The 21,134-nt window shown below is 36.3% G+C and overlaps 1 protein-coding gene across 15 annotated transcripts in view; it reads left to right on the forward strand.

Moving 5' to 3' along the window:
* OSBPL8 (oxysterol binding protein like 8) overlaps positions 1-21,134 on the forward strand; it is a 179,621-nt gene that overhangs the window by 142,039 nt on the left and 16,448 nt on the right. For all 15 annotated transcript variants that reach the window (XM_024579717.3, XM_045187331.2, XM_024579716.3 and 12 more), the window contains 7 exons: positions 1,050-1,146; positions 5,137-5,235; positions 7,682-7,779; positions 9,479-9,568; positions 11,077-11,213; positions 12,814-12,999; positions 13,329-13,416. In XM_024579717.3, the coding sequence (XP_024435485.2) occupies positions 1,050-1,146; positions 5,137-5,235; positions 7,682-7,779; positions 9,479-9,568; positions 11,077-11,213; positions 12,814-12,999; positions 13,329-13,416 (795 nt within the window). The remainder of the gene's footprint in view (positions 1-1,049; positions 1,147-5,136; positions 5,236-7,681; positions 7,780-9,478; positions 9,569-11,076; positions 11,214-12,813; positions 13,000-13,328; positions 13,417-21,134) is intronic.

Here is a 21,134-nt window from a genome sequence, read left to right on the forward strand (position 1 = left end):
GAAAATACTTAGTTTTAATCGTTCATTAATTTAAATTTATGTACATCTATATTCATGATTGTTAATCTCCCCCTCATCCTAACAAATCTGAGGAATATGACATTATCTTAAAATAATAATGGATCCTTGTAATAATTATCACTTGGATTGCAAGGAGGATGAGGAGACCATGAGGCATTTGAGAACCTTCCTCTTGCTTAGAAATTTTAATATACTCCTCAGATTGCAGCCACTTATCTATATTAATTTTTAATATAATAAAATGATTATTACATTTTAATTCACTATAATTCTTGAGAAGAGTTTGATTTAAGCTTTCTCTCGTTTCAGAAAACATAAGATATATGTATATATATTAAAATTATTAGGTAACTAAAGTAACATATTTGTCAAAGCTTTGGTTAGTTTCCTACACTTATTCGTAATTTATATGAAGAATAGCCACTGTGTTAGTTATCAATTTCTGTGTAACAAATTACTGCCAAAACGTAATGGCTTAAAGCAGCATTTATTATTACTGAAGTTCAGGAACCTGGAGGCTCCTTAGCTGGGTGGTTCTGGCTCAGGGTCGCTAATGAGGTTGCATTCAAGATGTCATCCAGCTTTGCAATCCTCTGAAGGCTTAACCGAGTTGGAAGATTCTACTTTCAAGCTCATCACATGGCTTTTGACAATAGGACTTAGTTCCTCACCACTTGGGCCTTTCCATTGGGTTGTTCACAGTACACAAGCTGGCTTCTTAGAGATAATGATCTGAGAGAAACACAGCAAGATGGGCTCTGCATTATAACCTAATTTCAGAGCGACATACTATCCCTTCCTCATAAACCAACTTTGGTACCATGTAAGAGGAGCTCACCATATGGTGTGAATACCAGGAGGTGAGGTTCCTTGGGAACATCTTGGAGATGGATGATTATTATCAATATTTAATTTTTACTTACCAAGTTTTTGTTTTTATTAATAGAGTATACTTTTAAGATTTGAATTTTTGATAATACTGCAATAATATACTTACTGTATTCTATGTTTTTTCCTGTGTTCAATAGGTGTCCCATCACCCACCAATATCTGCCTTTTATGTTAGTAACCGGAAGGACGGATTTTGCCTTAGTGGTAGTATCCTGGCTAAGTCCAAGTTCTATGGTGAGTTTCTTCTTCTTTCTGAAAGATAGTATATGTTTAGTGAGCTTTTATTTTGGCGGTGTCTTCAGATGTTTTCAGTAAGAAAGTTTTATGTCATTTTAGGTGTCTTTACTTTGATACAGGCTTTTCTTTTATAGTGTCATCTTTTGTCCATTCATAAAGACAGGTATGACCCATTTTATCTAAGTATACACGCCGTATGTGTAAATTTATCACAAACTCCACTTACTAAAAAACAGAGTGATGACTGCCCAGTATGTAGCCCTTCGAGTGCATTATGTACTTCTTCATCTTATGTACCTGAGGGGTGGTTTTTCTGTTTCAGTCTTTGACGGAGGGAGAAAGAATCCGCGTGCAGTTAGAATACTTGGTCCAGTGTCAGTTAGTAATAACATTTAACCTTACGCCCAAAAACATACCAATAAAAGCTTTTGTCAAGTACAAGGGGGAATAGAAATATAGTTACAGTAAGAAACCTTAATCCAAAAACTGACAATCTGAAATAAATCATGACCACAACTATGCACCAGTAGAAAATCTATAACCTTAAATGCTTTTATTTGGTTTTTAAGATTAATTTTAAATGGAGAAAAATCAATAAATTAAATTTTAACTGAAGAATTTTAAACTTGAAAGAAAAAATAATCATGGTAAGATAGGAAAAATAAAATATGTCAACCAAAAGCAATCTTTGGTTACTTGAGGAGGTGGAGAACCATAGGCAACATGGAACATAGGTCTGTAACATGGAACTCGGACAGTGGTTTTCATCCAGGAACCTGATGTACGCCTTTATTTTTCTTCAAGATGTCTTTTATTTCCCTTAATGTTAGTTTTATTTGGGTTTGTTTTGTTTTTGCCTCATTTTAGATTATGTTTGTTTCAAAGGGTGATTGCTTTCTTCTGAAGGTTGCGTATATTTGTTATTTCCTTCCCATTGCACCTTCCTTTCATCCACACCCTTACTCTGACTATAGCGTAAATAGCTTATAACCGTGAAGAACACTATCAACCTCCTTACCGTATTTGGTATTTCTAAAATATTACAGTCAACAATTATAGCATACACATTATTTCAAATACATGTGTAGTGTTTTTACTGGTCTAGACCATGTGTTTGACCATAAAACAACTCCCTAAGTTTTAAAAGACTTAAAATTATATACAGTATATTCTGTAACCTCAATGAAATAGAATTAGAAATAAATGATGAGATATCAAGATAAATTCCAAATATTTAGAAATTAAATAACACACTTCTAAATAATTCATGGGCCAAAGAAGAAATCACAAGAGAAAATATTAAATATTTTAATCTAAATGGTAATGAAAATATAACATTAAGATTCATGTGATGTAGCAAAAGCAGTATGTTTAGAGGGAAATTTATAATTTTAAGAAAATACACATCAGAAGTAAATGAGCAGAATCACTATTGTTCCTTTAGAGTCAGAAGTGATGATAAGGAAATATTAAGGACAATTTTATGCCAAGAAATTTGACGGCTTAAAATGATATGGGCAAATCCCTTGAAAAACACAAGATTCCAAAACTGACTCAAGAAGGAATATAAAAATGTGATAGTCTTAAGTCAGTGTACGAAATTGAATTAGTAACATAAAATCTTCCTTCAAAGACATACTCGGGGCCCAGATACCTTGGGTTCATCTAACTATTTAAGGAAGAAAATATCATTTGTATCCAACTTCTTACAGAAAACAGGAAGGAGAATATACTTTACAACTTATTTTATAAGGCCAGCGTTATTCAATCCACCAAAACGAGACATTGGAAGAAAACCATAAAACCATAAATCAGTATCTCTTTAATATACTTGTAAAGTCTCTAGCAGATTAGTAACAAATCAATATTATAAGGGGTAATATTTGAACATACATAAAAGGGTATATAAAATGGATATGTATGAGTATCATGATCAATATATTTAAAGAATATCATAATCAAGTGGGGTTTATATCAGGAATATAAGGTAGGTATGTCATTTGAAGATCAATGTAATTCATATTAATAGAATAAAGGAAAACTGTCATTTTAAGAAATGTAGGAAAAGTGTTTTACAAAATTCAGTACCCATTCACAATAAAATCTGTCAACAAATTAGGACCAAATTAAAGGACTTATGAAAAATATATAGCCAACTTCATACTCCTAAGGTGGTAATTGAATAATTTTTCCCTAAAATCAAGAGGAAGGTAAGGATGTTCACTCTCACTACTTCTGTATTAAATTGTATTAGAAGTTTTAGCCAGTGTGGTAGGCAAGTTCAAAAGCATACAGGTTAACCTTGACCGGTGTGGCTCAGTTAGTTGGGTGTTGTCCAGCAAAGTGAAAGGTTGCCGGTTGGGTTCCCAGTCGGGTTCCCAGTCGGGACACATGCCTGGGTTGCTGGTTCATTGCCTGCTCAGGGCACAGATGTGAGGCTACCAATTAATGTTTCTTCTTCACATCAATGTTTTTCTCCCTCTCCCCCACCCCTTCTCCTCTCTCTGATAATAAATAGATAAATAAATAAATAAATAATTTTTAAAAGAAGCATACAGATTAGAAAGGAAAAAGTTAAGCCATATACATACCTGCACTACATAGAAAATTCATAAAAATATATCAAAAACTACTAAAACTATTAAGTAAATTTAGTAAGGTTGCAGAATACAAGGTCAGAATACAAAAATCAATTGTACAAAATGAACACTTGCAGAATGAAATTTAAAAAACAACTTTGATTAAAATAGTATCTGAAAAATAAAATATTTAGGAATAAATTTAATGAAAGATGTGAGACCTGCACACTGAAATCCACAAAACATTGCTGAAGGAAATTAAAGAAAACTCAAATAGCTGGGGAGCTACACTAGAGTTTTTGATAGTGTTAAAATAGCCTGAAATGTTGGCATAAGAGCATGGATGAATCTAAAAGCCATTTTGCTAATTGAAAGAAGTCAAGCACAATAAAGTACGTGTTTTGTGGTGCCATCTATAGAATAGGTAAAACCACAGTGATAGAAACCAGACCAGTGTTTTCTTGGGGATGGAGGAAAGCATTGACTCTCAAGGAGCAAGGGGAAATCTTTGGGGGTCATGGAAAATTCTGTATCTTGATTGTGGTTGTAGTTATATGACTGTATGCAATTGTCACAGCCATCAAAATGCACACTTAAAATGGCTCTCTTATTGTATATAATTTGTTACACTGCAATAAAATTGGTGATAGGGGAGGAATACATATGGGAGAAAAGCTAAAAGAAAATACCCTGAAATTTTGTTATTATTTTCATGGGTTATGTGTATTTTTATTTTTCTAAAGTATCTATAACATTATTATGTCAAAAGTACATAAAAGCTTGGGACTTAAATAATGTGACTTACGAAGAAAAAATGTTTTTATTCAAAAATAGGCAAATTAAGCTATACAGTGAAATAGTGTGTTATTGCATGTCCTAAATGTTCAGGATTTTTCGTAAGAGCCTCATGTGAATAACATAAATGAGCATATTACTATACTTTTTTTTAATCCTCACCTGAGTACATGTTTATTGATTTTAGAGATAGAGGAAGGGAGAGAGACAGACAGACAGACAGACAGACATCAATGTGAGAGAGAAACATCTACCTGTTGCCTCCTGTACATGCCCCAACCGGGGATCAAACCCACAACCTAGGTATGACCGCACCATGACCGGAAATCAAACCCTTAGCCTTTTGGTGTACAGAATGATGCTCCAATCAATTGAGCCACCCGGCCAGGGCACAAAACTATACTTTTAAAAGTACTCATTTTATAAGAATGGAAATATGAATCAAACATGTTTTGGATATAAGATAACAAATATATGTTTGGGCACATTGAGATTGAGACATTTTTATTTTTAAGACATACCATATAGATATCTGGTAGGTGTCCTAAATATATTTCATTTCTTTTGAATTGGTTGAATTAATTTTGGGGAATTTAACAAACATTTATTTCAGGGAACTCACTGTCTGCAATATTAGATGGAGAAGCACGATTGACTTTCTTGAATAGAGGTGAAGATTATGTAATGACAATGCCATATGCTCATTGTAAAGGTAAATATTTTCCATTCTTGAGTGAGATACTCCTAAAACCTTCTTTTTAAATAAATGGATACAGCTGTAATTTGTTATGTTTTGAGACTGATGGGAAGTCAGTCTTGTTTTAAAGCATCCTTGTTTTACAGATACTTAATACTATTGCTGTCATCTGCTGAATATTTCTGTGGTGAATTAATGTACAGTGGACTTTATGTGACACATACTAATTACAGTAATGGAATTTCATTTGCCTTAAGTGCAGGTTTTAAAAATTTGATGAAACTACCCATTATTTCAGAATCCTTGAAAGTGATTTTCATCTTCTTACAATACCACCTCTTTTTAAAATTTTAATTTATTGTTTTTCAGTTTGTCAAGTCCCTTAAAATTTTTTCTCATCCTCATTTAGAAATTTCTTTAGCATATTATGTTTCCTCCACATACAGGTGTTAAAATAAATTTTCAACAGTGCAGACACCCAGCTAGTCTGTGTACTTTATAATTTCAGTCATTCTAGCAGCCCAGATAAAGCAGGTTATATTACCCCTATTTACGGACAATGAAAATGGGCACAAAGAGGTTACTCGGCATGACATTGCCCGGCTAGGACGTGGCAGAGTCAAGGTTCTCCATCTGCACTACTGTGCTGTAGGCCATCAGCTCAGGTTGGTCATTGTCTGTATCCTCCTTTCCAACCCATTTCTTAAAAAAAACTCTTTTAGCTAATTATCCTCCATTTTAGGAACTGATTCATAGAAACATAGAACTTACTTAATATGGCCTCATTTTACAGATGAGAAAACTGGTAGGGTTAAGAATCTTATCCAAGGCCAAACCAGATATTTAATAAGAATGCTGAAACTAAATTCTAGGCTTATCGACTCCCATCTACTGTACCATGAACCAACCTAGTGCTAAGTACAAGAATGGCCAACTTGTGGCCAAAGGCTAGATAATTCTTAGAGCTTCATGTGTGGTTCTTGAAATAAACATGAAGTGAAATATCTGAAATTACTAATTGAATTGATAAATATATTTTCAAATTTTGTGTCATTGGAAATAAATAAAATGATACCCAATACCATATCCAACCAGCAACAGGGGAATTTTTTTTCATAGTATTGTTCTTATTCCATGGAAAAAAGAAGCAATTATAACCCTTTGTGAATGAGCATAGGAAATAATGATTATTTTCTACCCTGTGTATTTTCTAAGATCTGTTCCCCAAGTCACTAGTGTCACAGATTGTCTTACATAATAAGAGTTCCGTAGCTGAATGAGTGTGAGAAGTGTTGCAGAGTTTGTTCCCCTCTTGGAAATGAACATCGTGCATTTGCATATTAAGAGTGCCTTAACAGCTTGTTCCAGGAGCAGATACACGCACATGATTTTTGTTTTGTCCAACTCAGAATTTCCCCAGCATTTAGCCACAGAACCTATTTAGGGGGATTTATTTGTTTGTCTTACACAGTTGACTCTTGCTATTTGCAGTAGTTGTGTTCTATAAAGTCACCACAAACACTGAATTAATGAGTACTGAACCATTGCTCCTAGGAGAAACACTTCCGGTGTGCCTCGTGTCACATTTTTATCAACCAATCAACCCGTAGCCTTGTTTATGTCTAAAGACGCCTTAATATATACTATTGATTCATTAACATACTGTTGAGCTAACAGCCAACAGCACTATAACTCACATCAGAACCGAGGTTTAACACATAGTTTCTCTGTGAGGTACATCACAGCCTTCTGTGCTTAGGAACACTAGACAGCACTTCAGTACTACATTAGGGAGACAGTTCAAACAGTAAAATTACCAACAAAAATGTGAAAAATGGCACTAATTATACTGCAAAAAAGATACCTACTACCATCTGAGAGATGAAACAACAAGGCAGAATATCGCCTTGTTCAACCTAAGCTGAGAATGTGCACATTGGACAACTCACAATTTCGCCAGTCTGCCCATGCCCATGACTTCAAAAATGCTGCGGGTGGTGATTTGGGGATTACTAATGTACAGGGTCCGGCAGCAGTACCTGCCTGAGTCTGGTTGGCAGGGTAATAATATGGGTGTGATAATTTATAGTTTTAATTTGAACATTTCACCTAAAATGTCATATGGTGTGCTTGAGTGTGGTATTGTTATGTTACAGAATTACATGCTTATGATTTTGTAGTAAAAGATTTTGTAATAAAAAGGGGGTGTTTTTTGTGCCGGATCCTGTATTTGAGTATGTAAGTTTGCAGATACAGAATCTGCAAATAATGTGGATTAATTATTATCTATTTAAATTCTACAGGACTAACTTTATATGTACATTATAGATTGTTATTGAGAAGGGTAGAAGACCCTTGCATTATTAGTTTCTCCTAGAAGGAAATTAGATTTTAAAGCTCTGCTTATTGTCAGCCAGTGTCTCTCTTCAGCCTTTTATCAAAATTGTTTTTTTTTCTTTAGGAATTCTTTATGGCACAATGACACTGGAGCTTGGTGGAACAGTCAATATTACATGTCAAAAAACTGGATATAGTGCAATACTTGAATTTAAACTAAAGGTTAGTAGAGAATGATAGAAGGTACCACCTAATTAAAGAGGAGGCGTTCTATAAATATTAAACTAAGAACACAGTTTAGTTTCTAATTAAAGACTAAATATAAGGATGCAGAATTCATGAAAGGGTAAACTTGGGAGATCCAAATCAATAAAAACTCATTTTTTATTTTTAAATTTTAATTAATAAAATGGGTGGCATGAGATCTAAGAAGTAAATGGATAGAAATCTTTCAGTGCTTGAGCTGTAGCGGTGTACACGAAGACGGAGTTGTGTTCCTGTTTCTGCCCAACCGTTTACTCTAAAACTCACAGCTTGAAAACAACATTTTCTGATCCTTAGGGGTTCTATGGGTCAGGAATTTGGACGGGACATACTGGTAGTGGCTCATCTCTGCTACATAATGCCTGGGGCCTCAGTGAGGAAGACTTGCAGGCTACAGGTGACTCTTCACTTAAGGCTGGGAATCACCTGAAGTCTCGTCACTTAGAGACATGTCTGGTGCCTGGCTGGGGTAACTAATAGACCCGGACTGCTAATCTGAACACCTGTGGACGTGGCCTTTCCACGTAGCCTGGCTTCCTCACAGCATGGCAGCTTCAAGGCATCAGACTGACTACCCCAGCTCAGGGCTCCAAGTGCAAGTGTCCTTGTGAGCAAAGTGACAGCTGCATCACCATCCATGACCTTGCCTCAGAAGTCAAATTGTATCACTTCCACCATCCTCTATTAGTTAACCAGTTACAAACCTACACAGTTTCAAGGGGGAAGGAGTGTAGACTCCACTTCTCAGTGGAGGGTGGCAAGGTATCATTGAGGAAGAGCACGTGGGCTGGGGGGAAGGGCGGATACGCATGAGACAAGCTTTGGAAAATCCTGTCTGCCTTAGAGTGAAAGGGAAATATTAAGACCTTTCACGGTTCAGTGGTTGGTATAAGACAGTATATTATGTTCAGATAAAAATATTTCTATGAACTATTTCATATTTATTGTTAGCCCCCGTGTTGATATCCAGCTGATCAGCAACTTTTCTCTAATAAGAACCTTTTAAGCATTATTATTAGATGCAATACCATTTGTTTGATTTTTTTTCATCTTAGCAAATCTTTGTATGGTGATAATAATATTTGAAAATCATGACTAAAGAGGTCTTAAGTAATTTATGACACATTTAAGGGTTAGATTGGAGCACCAAAATTTTGTCACTGAGGAGAAACATCCATATTACAACATAGTAACTCAAAGTGTAATTCTTGTGATTTTATTTTTTGCAGGGATTTTTGGTCGAGTATTATTTTACTGTTTTATTTTGAAGGAGGGGTGTTCTTTCTTTAGTGGATTAGTTACATCCTCTAGGTCTCCTGAGTTAGTTTCGCTCCGAATATCGCAGCGTTGGTAGAGCACACTTGAGTCACATGAGAGCGCGCGCAGGACTCGAGTCAGGCATATCAGTGTGATCTGTTTTAATATGCGTATTTGAGCTTCACAGAGTCTGGTTTTTTAAACCTATTTTTTCCATAACAACAAATTCAAATTTCTTTTTACTAAACATTTATAACTAAAATTTGAGTTAGTATTTCACCATTTCTGCCTTCAACAGCACTGTTACTATGCAGTTACTTTTTCTGTTTTTTTTCTCCTACACTGTATCTAAATGTAAATTAAAAGCAAAATGTTTATTTAGCATTTTCTCTTTTAAAAGCCATTTCTAGGTAGTAGTGACTGTGTCAATCAAATATCAGGGAAACTTAAACTGGGAAAAGAAGTCTTAGCTACTTTGGAAGGCCATTGGGTAAGTATTTTTATATTTTATCTTAACAAAAAAATTGTATTCTAGGGAAAAAATTAACATCACATTTTATAAACTCACTTATTCCATTGGTAAAATCATCACTATTTAACATAAGCTTCAGCTTAACAAACTTTTTTTTTCAAGTTTTATATTATTTTAGTGTTCAATTACAGTCGTCTGCATTTTCTCCCCACCTCTCTACCCCACCCTAGACAACCCACCTTCCTCCCCTGCTTCCACCCTCCCCTTTGGTTTTGTCCATGTGTCCTTTATAGTAGTTCCTGAAAACCCTTCTCCCCACTGTCCCCTCCCCGTGCCCCTCTGGCTATTGTTAGATTGTTCTTAACTTCAATGTCTCTGGTTATATTTTGCAGCTTAACAAACATTTTTTGCTCTGTTATCAACAATATCTAGTTGTAGGTAATGTGTTACATTTCCAAAACTTTAAATCAGCAAAACCAGCTAACATTTAATGTATCACTTACTATATACTGTATTGTTTAAAAATGTCCCTCATATTAACTCATTTAATATTTAATATAATAACTCTTATGGTGGGTACTGTTATTGTCCCCATTTTACCGAGGACTCAGAGTTTTAAAAATTGGCTGAAATTAAGTGATGGAGTGAGAATTCCAGCCCAGGCACTGTGGCTCCAGGGCTGTGCTTTTAGTACAGCATTATACTGCCTGGCACCGAGCAGGGAGGGGTGGTTCCAATTAGCGTCATAGTTCCTTATCAGGAACCTGGGAAGGCTGTAGTGGTATGTGAGAGCAGTGGCTTTTATTTATTTCTCTGTTGACCTAAATTCAGAACTATGGAATTTTGTTAACAGAAGCTTAAATGAATAAAATGTATCACATCATGCTAATGCCTAGAAGCATTCTCACTGTGAAATTAGGTGTAGCATTTTATGCATTATAATAAGCAGAAAATGATAAGAAATACAAGAAAAATAAACTGGATCTAGAAACTTAACTAAAGGTCACATACCGTCTGTAATTTTTTAAATTAACTTATGTCTGAATATCATAGGGCAAAAGATAAAAATCTTTTTAAATGAAATTGATGTCGTGCTCAAGTTTTTAATGCTGAACGAGGCGCTCCCATGTTTTTCTTTGTGTGTTGTGTGTGTAAGTCACCTGCATCTCCTGGTAGTTGCAGCAAGCACTTCGGTCCACTTTGGCAGTTCCGACATGGTTGGGAGGCTTTGCATATAACTGTTTGAAATTTGCGTATTAAGTAAAACTTGCAAACTCTCACAAACTTCCTATGTATTCAGTCAAAGTTTAAAATTCTAGTATTACATATTTAATCTTAGTGTTTTTCTAAAAATGACAAAAGATTTGGGCTTTTAGAAAAGTACTAGTTACATATATATTTTTTAAATGTGTTTAGCTGTGGGATTAAATATCAGGAAGTAGTATTATTATTATAGTATTAACAATATAACACCCTTGTAAATAAAGATAATTCTCTACATTAATGTTTAATTTCTTTAAATACAGGATAGTGAAGTTTTTATTAATGACAAAAAGACTGATAATTCAGAGATTTTCTGGAACCCTACACCAGACATTAAGCAACGGAGATTAATAAGGCACACTGTAAAATTTGAAGAGCAGGGGGAATTTGAATCAGAGAAGTAAGTATACCATTTTTCAGCCAATTTTATGATGACATAGAGTATTTTTTTAATCCCTCAAAAGTGTGATCACTTTTCTCTGCCTTCAGTCATATTTTACTTCAGCAAAATAGTTTTTGTGAGATATGACAGGATTCTGTTTTAGTTTATATGAACGTCAAATAAATTTAATACAAACCATGCTACATTTTTGCAGCTCCAAGTCAAAACTTTTTCCTTTTTACTCTTATCTGCGCCAGGGCCTAGTAAAATAAAAAAAAAGAATTTCTAGTTTATCTGAATACAATTATGGGGCTAATTAATGATTCGTGGGTTTTATTTAGCAGCTGTTTTCTGACCTGGGTAAGTTATGTAGAACTCTAGTTGAAAGATGTGGCGCAGAAATCTACTTTTGTTTCGTTATTCTAAAGTACATGAATAATGCCAGTGGACATGCAGGCTTCAGGAGGACTTGTATTAGTTGGGTAATAATTAAGTCCATTTTTCTGCTCTTAAAGTCATAAAATTTTTGCTAATTCTGTAATGCTTTTGAACCAAATATATTGTATACACATTGTCCAGTTTTATTCTTACTGTATTTCTTTGTGTTAGGAGGAGGGGGCATCTGTGGAAAAGACACTGTGCTGGGTACTTTGTATACGTTATGCAGTCAAGTCCTTACTACAGACTGCCATATGCATTATCATTCTCTCCAGTTGGATTCAAGTGTTTGTGTACTTCCACTCAAAATTGAGTTGTCAAAGATGAAAGAATATTATGTACCAGTTCTGAAATTCTGTTTCAGCTGTAACCACATAATGCTCCTGACTCAGAGTAAAGCTTTGCCAACATATACAATAACTTTAGAGATATGAACCCAATTTAACGTATTGTAAAGATAAGGAAAACAAGTCTTAGGATAAGAAACTTAAGTCCACCAGCCAAGAAGTGGCAGATCTAGGATTCAACTCACGTCTGTCTGCCTTTGTTCTTTCAGTCCCAATGTGCTATCTTCCCAGATTAGTGGACTGTACATGTTACATTTTTGTTTATCTGATATAAAACTAAACTTTAGTAGGAGAAAGGATTTTTACTTCAGTCTTTTCTGTTAAATCAGCGGCCTCAACACTGGCTGCACATTAAAATCACCTGGGAGACATTTTTAAAAAAACAACTGGGCCTACTCCCAGAGATTCTCATTTTAACAGTTCCTGATAACTCCTACATTCAAGATTGAGAAACATGGCATTACAATATTGTATCTTTGATGCCAGTGGATCTTAAATAGTATGTATAAAACTTATCTGGGGAGCTTATTAAGAATTTAGATTCTTGAGCCTTTATTACATTCCTGTTATCTTGGGCCAGCTCTACTCATTGCCGTGTGTTTAAGAACCCATGCAATAAATTTCTCTTGCCAAGAGAAGAATTAGTCTCCACTCTGTCGCTCTACTCAGGGATGACATTTTTATATCTGCACTCATTTGTGAGCATTTCAGTATAAGCTGTGTCAAAGACAAAAACTCACTTTGGTATCATTTTCTCTCAAGGAGAATTAAACCTATTTAATTTATATTTGATTTTCTGTTGCTTTTTTATACTATTTCTGCACACGTATTAGACTCTGGCAGCGAGTAACTCGAGCCATAAACGTAAAAGACCAAACGGAAGCTACTCAAGAGAAGTGCATTTTAGAGGAAGCTCAAAGACAATCTGCCAGAGATCGGAAAACGAAAAATGAAGAGTGGGCTTGCAAGTTATTTGAACTTGATCCGCTCACGGGAGAATGGCATTACAAGTTTGCAGAGTAAGTAATTATCAGCATAGTTTGTTAGTTTGTTGCCTTTATTTCTGGAATGCTTATTGTTAGTCAGTTTTGTATTAGGATATACATATATCCTAATATATATATAAATTAGTGTGAGATTTAAACTTGATGTCCTATTTATTATAAATTTGACTTCATGATAGTAGTTAGCCTATAAAATAAGCTGAGGATCAGAATATTATATATGACAAATCTTAATCTTATAGCTCTGTTTATAATTACCAAAGAAAATCTAATCGAACCCTTGAAAAAGTTCTTGAGTGTTTTGTTTAGTCACTAAACAAATGGTGTTTTTTTAACTTTCCTAGTACTCGACCCTGGGACCCCCTTAATGATATGGTGCAGTTCGAAAAAGATGGCGTTATCCAGACCAAAGTCAAACATCGCACTCCAATGGTATGTAACAAAAAAGTATCTAAATCTGCTAGAAATACAATGTTTTAAATCCTTACTAGGATCTTTGGCCACCAGCACTTAAAACTTGGTTTCAAAACTTAAGATTTGGGGTCAGCAAATGGCAGAGTAGGCAGTTCCAAGCTCTCATTCCCCTGTCCCCCAACCCCCAGAAAAGCAAGTAGAAACTGTCAGAACCAGAACTCCCAGAACTCTGGAAAACATTTAGAGGGTTGCAGTAATTAGGTGACACTGAATCAAGAAAGAGATGACTTCAAAGCCGAAGGGAAGCTTTATGGCGTTTTTACTTACCCTGGCCGCAGTCCCTTCCTGGTGCAGTAGCATTGAAATTTTCCTACATTCTCAGTGTGAGTCTTGGTTCCAGAAGGAGAGCAGACCTTACAAATTGTTTTATACATTTATTATAACCTGTCTGGGGGCTACCTGAAAGGTTTATGCAGGGCCCACATCTCTGGTTCGTCTGATTCAGAGCTCAGCTAGAGAGGCTGCAGGCAATGCGTGGAAGTTCTGTTAGCCAGACTAACAAACTGCAGACACCCAGGGCAGAAGACTACCTTTGAAACATACGATAGGTCGTGTAAGGCCCAGGAAAGAAAAGCTGGGGAGAGATCCTTGGGCAAACTAGAGCATGAAAAGCCCCATGTGTTTGGGGAAATTTATAAAGCCATGCAAATGTCCAAGGCAGGATATTTATATTCAGAAAAAGACCTGAAAAAATTCTAAGCTTTAATCTCAGGCTAATACCTGGGCTCATTGCAAACCCTGGTATTAGCATTAGAGTGCTCCTGCATAGAGTCAGTTTGCTAAGACCAGGAGAGTACTTTTTGTTTGTTTTTGCATTCTGTTTTTATTTGTTTAGCTCTTAATGTTCAAGGAAATCTGTCAAAATACTGGCTTAGCACGGCTAAGCAACAGAGACTTCAGGGACTGTGCACAACAAGGAATACAGTTACTTTCAAAACTAGTTCAGGAAGTTCACTGAAGAAATTCAACAATCCGGAAAACAGCAGACCCTGGGGGAGCTGGCGAATTTTATTTCCAGAGTCGTCATATTATAATAAGTGGATGTCCAAATTTCAACAAAAAATTACAAAGCATACAAAGAAATAGGAAAGTATGATTCATTAAACAGAACGAAACTAATTGACAGAAACCATCCCAGATCAAGTCCAGGCATCAGATTTACCAGAAAAAGACTGTATTTTTAAATTCTTGTTCAGTTACAGTTGTCCCCATTTTCCCCCCATTGCTTTCCCCTGCCCTGTCCAACCCCTGCTCCCAAAAACAATCCCCTTCCCATTGTCCTTGTCCATGGGCCCTTTGTATACATTCCCCATCTTTCCCTCATTATCCCTGCCCCCTCCCTTCGGGTCCCGGTCAGTTTGTTCTTTATTTCCATGTCTCTGCTTCTTTTGGCTCATTTGTTTGTTTTATCTATCAGGTTCCACTTATAGGTGAAATCGTATGGTATTTGTCTTTCACTGCCTTGCTTACTTCACTTAGCGTAATGCTCTCCAGTTCCATCCATGGTATCATAAAGGGTATGAGCTCCTTCTTTCTTTCTGCTGCATAGTATTCCATTGTGTAAATGTAAATTTTTTGATGCAATCATTTACTGATGGGCACTTAGGTTGTTTCTAGCACTTGGCTACTGTAAATAACGCTGCTATAAACATAGGGGTATATAGGCTCTTTTGAATTGGTGTTTCAGGATTCTTAGGGTATAATCCCAGCAGTGGAATCACTGGATCAGAAGGCAGTTCTATTTTTAGGCTTTTAAGGAATTCCACAGTGGTTGCACCAGTCTGCATTCCCACCCACACTGTACTAGGGTTCCCTTTTCTCCACAACCTCGCCAGCACTTGTTGTTTGTTGATTTGTTTATGATGGCCATTCTCACCAGTTTGCAGTGGTATCTCATTGTGGTTTTAATTTGCATCTCTCTGATGGCTAGTGATGCTGAGCATCTTTTCATACGTCTCTGGGCCTTCTGTATGTCCTCCTTGGAGAATTATCTGCTCGGGTCCTTTGCCCACTTTTTAATTGAATTGTTTGTCTTCCTGGTGTGAGTCCTGTGAGTTCTTTGTATAATTTGGGTATCAAATCCTTGTCCAAGGTATCATTGGCAAATACATTTTCCTATGTGGTTGGTTCCCTTTTTATTTTGCGGATGTTTTCTTTAGACATGTAGAAGCTTTTTAATTTGATGTAGCCCCATTTGTTTATTCTTTCCTTTATGTCCCTTGCCCCAAGGGACATATCAGTGAAAATACCGCTGTGTGGGATATCAGAAATTTTCCTGTCTATGTTCTCCTCTAAGAATTTTATGGTGTCATGACTTATATTTAAGTCTTTTAACCTCCTTGAATTTATTTTTTGTGTATGGTACAAGTTGGTGGCCTAGTTTAATTTCTTGCATGTACCTGTCCAGATCTGCCAACACCATTTACTGAAGAGGGTATTTTTACTCCATTTCATGTGCCAGCCACCTTCATCAAATATTAATTGATCATAGAAACTTGGGTTTATTTCTGAGCTCTCTATTCTGTTCCATTGATCTATGTGTCTGTTCTTATACCACTACCAGACCATTTTGATTACAGTGGCCTTGTAGTATACTTTGATATCAGGTATCATGATCCCTCTTACTTTGTACTTCTTTCTCAAAATTGCTGAGGCTATCCGGGGTCGTTTATTGTTCCATATAAATTTTTGAAATATTTCTTCTATATCTGTGAAATATGTCATTGGTATTTTAGAGAGATTGCACTGAATCTATAAAATGCTTTGGGTAGTATGGCCATTTTGATGATGTGAATTCTTCCACTCCATGAACACGATACATGCTTCCACTTATCTGTGGCTTCTTTAATTTCTTTCTTCAGGGTTGTGTAGTTTTCTGAATACAGGTCTTTTATCACCTTGGTTAAGTTTATTTCTAGGTACTTTTATTTTTCTTGTTGCTATAGTAAACAGGACTTTTCCCTAATACCTGTTTCTGATATTTCATTGTTGGTATACAAAAATGCCTTCGACTTCTGAATATTGACTCTGTATCCCACCATTTTGTGAAATCCACTTATTAGGTGAAGTGGTTTTTTGGTGGAGTCTATAGAGTTTTCTGGGTACACTATCACATCATTTTCAAACAATGACAGTTTTATTTCCTCCTTTCCAACTTAGATGCCTTTTATTTTTCTTGTCTAATTGCTGTGACAAGACTTCCAATACTATGTTGAACAGAAGGCATGAAAGCACACACCCTTGTCTTGTTCCTGACCTTAGTGGGAAGGCTTTTAGTTTTTGTCCATAGAGTATGATGTTGGCTGTAGGTTTCTTGTATCTGGCCTTTATTATTGTGAGGTGTGCTCCCTCTACTCCCACTTTGCTGAGTGTTTTTATCATAAATGGGTGCTGTAGCTAATAAAATGCCTTTTCTGCATCTATTGATGTGATCGTGTGATTTTTTTGTCTTACCTTTTGTTTATGTGATGTATTACATTTATTGATTGGCAAATATTGTACCATCCTTGGACCCCTGGGATGAATCTCACTTGATCATAGGTGTATCATCTTTTAAATGTATTCCTGGATGTGGTTTGCTAATATTTTGTTGAGGATTTTAGCATCTATGATTATCAGCGATGTTAGCTTACAGTTTTCTTTCTTTGTTGTGTCTTTATCTGGTTTTGGAATTCAGCAGATGCTGGCCTCATAAAAAGAGTTCGGGAGTCTTCCTTCTTGTTGGATTTTTTGGAATGGTTTGAGCAGGATAGGGATTAGCTCTTTCCTAAATCTTTTGTAAAATTCTCCTGTGAAAGGCCCAGGGCTTTTGAGTGTTGGGAGCATTTTGATCGCTGCTTCAGTATCACTAGCTGTTATCAGTCTATTCAGGCTTTCTTCTTCTGCCTGATTCAGATGGAAGATTTTATGTTTCTAGAAACTTGTCCATTTTGCCCAGGTTTTCAAATTTCATGGCATATAGTTGTTCATAGTAATTTCTACAATCTTTTGTATTTCTTTGGTGTTGGCTATAATTTCTCCTCTTTTTGTTTCTGATTTTATTCATGTGGTCCCTCTCTGTTTTTTTCTGGATCAGTTTGCTTAAAGGCTTGTCAGTTTTGTTTCAAAGAAATGATCCTTGAATTGTTATTTTAGTCTCTATGTCATTTAATTTTGCTCTGATCGTGATTACTTCCTTCCTTTTACTTGCTCTGGGCTTGTTTGTTGTTGTTCCTCCATTTCTTGTAGCTGTAGGGTTAGGTTATTTGAGTTTTTCTTTCTTTCTTGGGTAGGCCTGTATTGCTATGAACTTCCCTCTCAGTGCTGCCTTCACCGTGTTCCTTAAGTTTGGGGCTGTTGTGTGTTCATTTCCATTTGTTTCCAGAAACTTCTTGATTTCTTCGTTGGTCTCATTCTTAACCCATTCATTGTTTAATAGCATGCTCTTCAGTGTCCATGAGTTTGACTGTTTTTGAGTTTTTTCCTTTAGGCTAGTTTTTAGTTTCAAGCCATTATGGTCCAAGAAAATGCTTGATATGATTTCAATTTTGTTGAATTTGTTGAGGCTTGTTTTGTGTCCTATCATGTGGTCTGTCTTTGAAAATGTTGTATGTGCATTTGAAAGGAATGTATATTTTGATTCTTTGGTGTGAAAGTTTCTGTATATACCAGTTAAGTCCATTTGATCTAGGGTGTTGGTCACTGTCAAGGTATCCTTGTGGATTGTTTGCTTCGAATATCTGTCCATTGTTGATAGTTGGGTGTTAAAATCCCCTACTATAAGTGTGTTGCTGTCTATATCTTTCTTGAAGTCCTCCAAGATTTTCCTTGTATATTTGGGTGTGCCAATGGTGGGTCTATATGTTTACAATGTTTGTGTCTTCTTGATGAATTCTCCCCTTGAGTATTATGAAGTGACCTTCTCTGTGTCTTTTTATGGCCTTTGTTTTGAAATCTATATTGTCTGATACAAGTATTGCTCTGCCAGCTTTTTTGTTTGCAGTCCATTTGCTTGGAATATTTTTTTCCAACCCTTCACTTTCAGTCTGTGTAGGTCTTTTGTTCTGAGGTGGGTCTCTTGTAAGCAGCATATGTTTTGGTCATGTTTTCTTATCCATTCAGCTACTCTGTGTCTTTTCATTGGAGCATTTAATCCATTTACATTTAAGGTTATTATTGATAGGTACTTATTCACTGCCATTGTACCTCCTTTGTACCTGTGTTCCTCTCTCTCTCACTCCTTTTTTTCCATCTTAAAGCAGTCCCTTTAGCATGTCTTGCAAGGCTGGTTTGGTGGAGTTGTATTCTTTTAGCCTTCTTTTGTCTGGGAAACTCCTTATTTTGCCTTCCATTTTAAACTTGCTAAGTTAGTAGTCTTGGTTGCAGGCTGTCACTTTTTATTACTTGGAATATTTCTTGCCATTCCTTTCTGGCTTGTAGTATTTCTGTTGAGCAATCAGCTGCTAGCCTTACTGGAGCTTCCTTATACATTACTACTTGTTTCTCCCTTGCTACCTTTAAGTTTCTCTCTGTGTCTTGGAATTTTGCCATTTTAATTATGATGTGTCTTGGAGTGGGCTTCTTTGTGTTCATCTTGTTTGGGACCGTCTGTGCTTACTGGATTTGCATGACATTTTCTCTCATCAGGAGAGGGAAATTTTCTGTCATTACTTTTTCAAACAAGTTTATATCCTTTGCTCCTCTTCTTTTCCTGGCATCCCTATTATATGGATGTTAGTATGTTTCATGTTGTCCTGCAGCTCCCTTAATCCCTCTTCATTTTTTTTTTAGTCTTTTTTCATTTTTTTGCTCTGCCTGGCTATTTTTTTCTACCTTGTCCTTGATTTGATCCTCTTGTTCATCATACCTGTTTTTAATTCCTTCTACTGTGTTCTTCATTCCAGATATTGATTTTTCATTTTCTCCTGTCTCTTATTGATAATTTCTATGTCCTTTCATGCTGGTGTAGTTTGCAGTAAGTTCCTTGAAGCTTCCCTGGAGTTCTGTGAAGTTCTCACTGAGCTCCTTGAGTGCCCTACAACCATTATTTTGAACTTGAGATCTGATAGTTAGGTTGCCTCAATTTCATTTAGCAGTCTTTCTGGAGAGTCCTCCTTTCCTTTCGATTGAGGGTTGTTTCTTTGTCTCCCCATTTTAGATGGCTCTTCTTATTTTTTTCGGCTTGTAAGATTTATCTGCTTTGACTGCCTGTCTTCATCATGTGATCTTCTGTGGTAGGAGACCTGTGGGACTCAGTGGTGCAATCTCCTTGGTCTCTTGAGCTTGATGCTCTTCTGCTGTCCTTTATGCCTTTTATGTGGTCGTAGTTGGGTTTTGGTGGGTTCTTCCCTCTGGCTAAAGACCGAAAGTCACTCCTCCCTCCACATCTCGTATCCTGTTGTACAGGTGCTGCCAGAACAAAAATCAAACAGCCCAGGAAATGAACCCACACCTGCAAAGATATCCCTCACCCACAGTTACACTATCAACAGCCAATGTGCCAATGTCAGTCAGGTGTAAAGAGATTAAGACTATTATAAGAAAGGAAAAACAAATATGAGGGTAGAGGGAGGGGCAAATAATAAAAGCAGGGAATAGAGACAAGGCACAGTGGGAAAGAAAATAAAATTTACTGCATAAGTAAAAGGGAGGATGGGAGGTTGAACGGAGTTAGAGAGGAGAAGTGTGCAGTATTAGGCTAAACCCGAAATTTAAAGAAACTATGTATACTTGTACATATCTAGTGAGAGAAAAAATAGACAACAATGAAAATATTTATATAAATAAAATAATAATAAAATAATATGGCCCTAATTGCAGAAAAACCTGCACCACAGACATATCAACAACCAATGAGCTAAGATTTATACAGGTGGAATAGAAATAAGAGGGCACAAGGAAAGAAGGAAGAACTTAGGAGATGTCTAGAGGAAAGACAAATTATTTTGAGAGGACAGAGGAAGAAGGAATATGAAAAGTGAGGGATGAAAACCTGGCTAAGACAGGGAAAAATCAACATTTAAAATAAAAAAAGGGAAGGACAGGAGGAAGGCAATATGGAGAAGGAGAGGGGGACAGTGAAATTTGAGATTTAAATTACAAAGGTAGTCACCATCTAGAAATAAGATTGAAGAAGTATAACAACCACCACCTTATCTGCTACCTGTGAGCAAAGATTGATAAAGGTGGAGAGAGAGTAAGGGTATTTTAATAATGGGATAAGGAATGTGAGATGACTAATGACAATCACAAATGGTTTGGGGAGGCTGGAGCGGCAACAAGTCCTAGCAAGAGAGAATAGAATTTAAAAGAAATACACAAAGGTGGAGGAAGGGGTAGTATGGAGTAAGAGAAGGGAAGAGCAATATATGAGATTTGAAATTAACTACATTATAAAACATAGTACCATATTATGCCCAAACTTGAAGGATATAAAATGAATGTTAAACTGCTTTGCAGGAGAGAAGATAGCTAGTGGCACCTGTCTCTATTTGCTCTGCTCTGCTGGGTTTAGTAAATCGGGGCCCGAGGAGCTGTGTAGCACGTAGTGTCTGGCTCAGGGCCTTCTTCTTCTTTCCACTGAGGCAATGTACACATCAGCAGGCAACTACTGGGCCTGACCTCACCACTCTGCCAAGCCTGTAATCCTGCAGGTGAGGTGAGTGTCGGGTTCCCCTGTCTGTGAAAGGCTCTGGCTG

Source organism: Desmodus rotundus, chromosome 3 (genome assembly GCF_022682495.2).
Source record: "Desmodus rotundus isolate HL8 chromosome 3, HLdesRot8A.1, whole genome shotgun sequence".
Classification (NCBI taxonomy): Eukaryota; Metazoa; Chordata; class Mammalia; order Chiroptera; family Phyllostomidae; genus Desmodus; species Desmodus rotundus.